Source organism: Bison bison, unplaced genomic scaffold, assembly GCF_000754665.1.
Source record: "Bison bison bison isolate TAMUID 2011002044 unplaced genomic scaffold, Bison_UMD1.0 scf7180017864472, whole genome shotgun sequence".
Lineage (NCBI taxonomy): Eukaryota > Metazoa > Chordata > Mammalia > Artiodactyla > Bovidae > Bison > Bison bison.
The window spans coordinates 12,390,344-12,392,003 of record NW_011495033.1 but is presented as its reverse complement, the minus strand read 5'-3'; the positions used below and the strand labels follow the sequence as shown (position 1 = coordinate 12,392,003).

At 62.9% G+C, this 1,660-nt stretch overlaps 1 protein-coding gene across 1 annotated transcript in view; it reads right to left on the bottom strand.

Moving 5' to 3' along the window:
- TBX2 (T-box 2) overlaps window positions 1–1,338 on the bottom strand; it is an 11,904-nt gene extending 10,566 nt beyond the window's left edge. The window contains exons 1-2 of the mRNA XM_010861715.1: window positions 1,075–1,338; window positions 306–493 (exon numbers count right to left, since the gene is read on the bottom strand). Coding sequence (XP_010860017.1) covers window positions 306–493; window positions 1,075–1,338 — 452 coding nt within the window. The remainder of the gene's footprint in view (window positions 1–305; window positions 494–1,074) is intronic.
- Between the last annotated feature and the right edge of the window lie 322 nt (window positions 1,339–1,660).

Sequence of the window (1,660 nt, the reverse complement as noted above, 5' to 3'; positions counted from 1 at the left end):
ACAAGCATGCCCCATCCTCTACACCGGCATCCTCTCTAGGCCACTTTCCTGGAATTGGTTCCCAGCTCTCGAAAGCTCACGTCTCCCAGGTTCCGTGGTGCCGACTAGCTAGTGTGGGGGTCTGAGTGTCTGTGCGCACCTGCAGTTGAACCTCCCTCCCCCCGCCCCGCAGCCAGACGTTGTTCTCCCGCAGGACCAGGGTTTTCTCCCGCCCTCAGTATGTGTGTGTGTGTGTGTCTCGCGCCCACGGTGGTAGTTCCCTCTGTGCTCAGCGGGAGTCGAACTTAAAGCGGGCGCCCACACACCTGCCTCGGATCAGTCTCAAGCCCTGACACTGCCTGATTCCTGGCGGTCGGAGGGCCAGACGGACCACGCACTGGACACGGGTGGCACGCCTGCCCGCACGCCCGATTCCAATGCAAGTTAGTTCGGCCGGCGCGGACTCTGCCCGGGCGTGGTGGGCGCGTACAGCCCACACCCACAGTTCCATGCGCTGCGCACACCAGTCGCAGGGAATCTTTATGCTGCACACGCAGACCTGGCGTGTAAAGTCTGATCACCCCGGGCAGTGCAGTTTGGGGACCGGCCGGAGTGGTTTGGCCTCCTCGACCTTTTTTCTACTTTCCTGAGCCGACCCCAGAGATCTTGCTACATCCCTATACAGCGCGCCACAGGGCGCCGCCCCCAGAGGGTTTTCCTTCCCGACCTCACTCTCCACTGGGTCGCTCCTCTCTTAGTGCCTCCTCTCTGTCTAGAACGAATCTTTGACTCCTTGCCGCGCAGTCTATGCAGCCCGGGCCAGATACATTGCTGCTTTGCCCCGGCAAAGTCCTGCCGGCTCCATCTTAGGCGAGATGTTGCCGCTGGGGAGGGATGTGTGTGGATAGGATTGCGCAGCTGCTGGGGTGACCAGATAACAGCCAGCGTTCCGTAGCCAGAAATCCGGGCACTGGCCTGGGAATCCGCGCATGCATTTGCAAAGTCGTGTGTGTACGCGTACTTTCAAACTTAAGAATGGCGTGGAGAACACCTAAGTGTGTGCGATTTGAACATTTTCCTGGGGAAGGTCTGTACCTGGTAAAAGGGTCCAAGACCCAGAGAATTTGAAACACGCTGGCCCAGGTTGTTTGCCCAAGAAACCGCGCGGCGACGGTGCAGCGGCTGCCCTTGGGGGACCACGATCCCACCTGGCCACAGCCACTGGGCCACGGACTTGCCCTCTGGCGGCCGCGGGCTCTTTCTCTGCCCGGACCCCATCAGCTGCCCTGCCCCGCCATCCCGCAACCAGCACGAGGTCCCGCTACAGCCACTCTTAATAGTCTGAATTTCCGTCCCCATTCCCCCCACCGCGCCCAACACCTCCCGCCAAACTCTCCAGCGAGGAATATCCTTGGCTCAACGAAAACCCGCGAAGCGGAGGCCCAGGCAGCTCTGGAGCTGCGCTGTGCGGCGTTCAGCTCTCGCTCGGCCCCTCCCCCGCTGGGTCTCCCCTCCCCTTCCCCTTCCCGGGAACAGGCGCCTCCGGGGGGTCCCCAGGGCTGAGAGTGCGTGTCTCTTTAAGAGGCCCCGGGGGGCGCCTCGCGAGCTGCCCGGGGCTGGAGGGGGAGGGCGCGGGCGGGAGCGCTGGCGCCAGGCGGCCGAGGCTCCACAACAAAGCTCC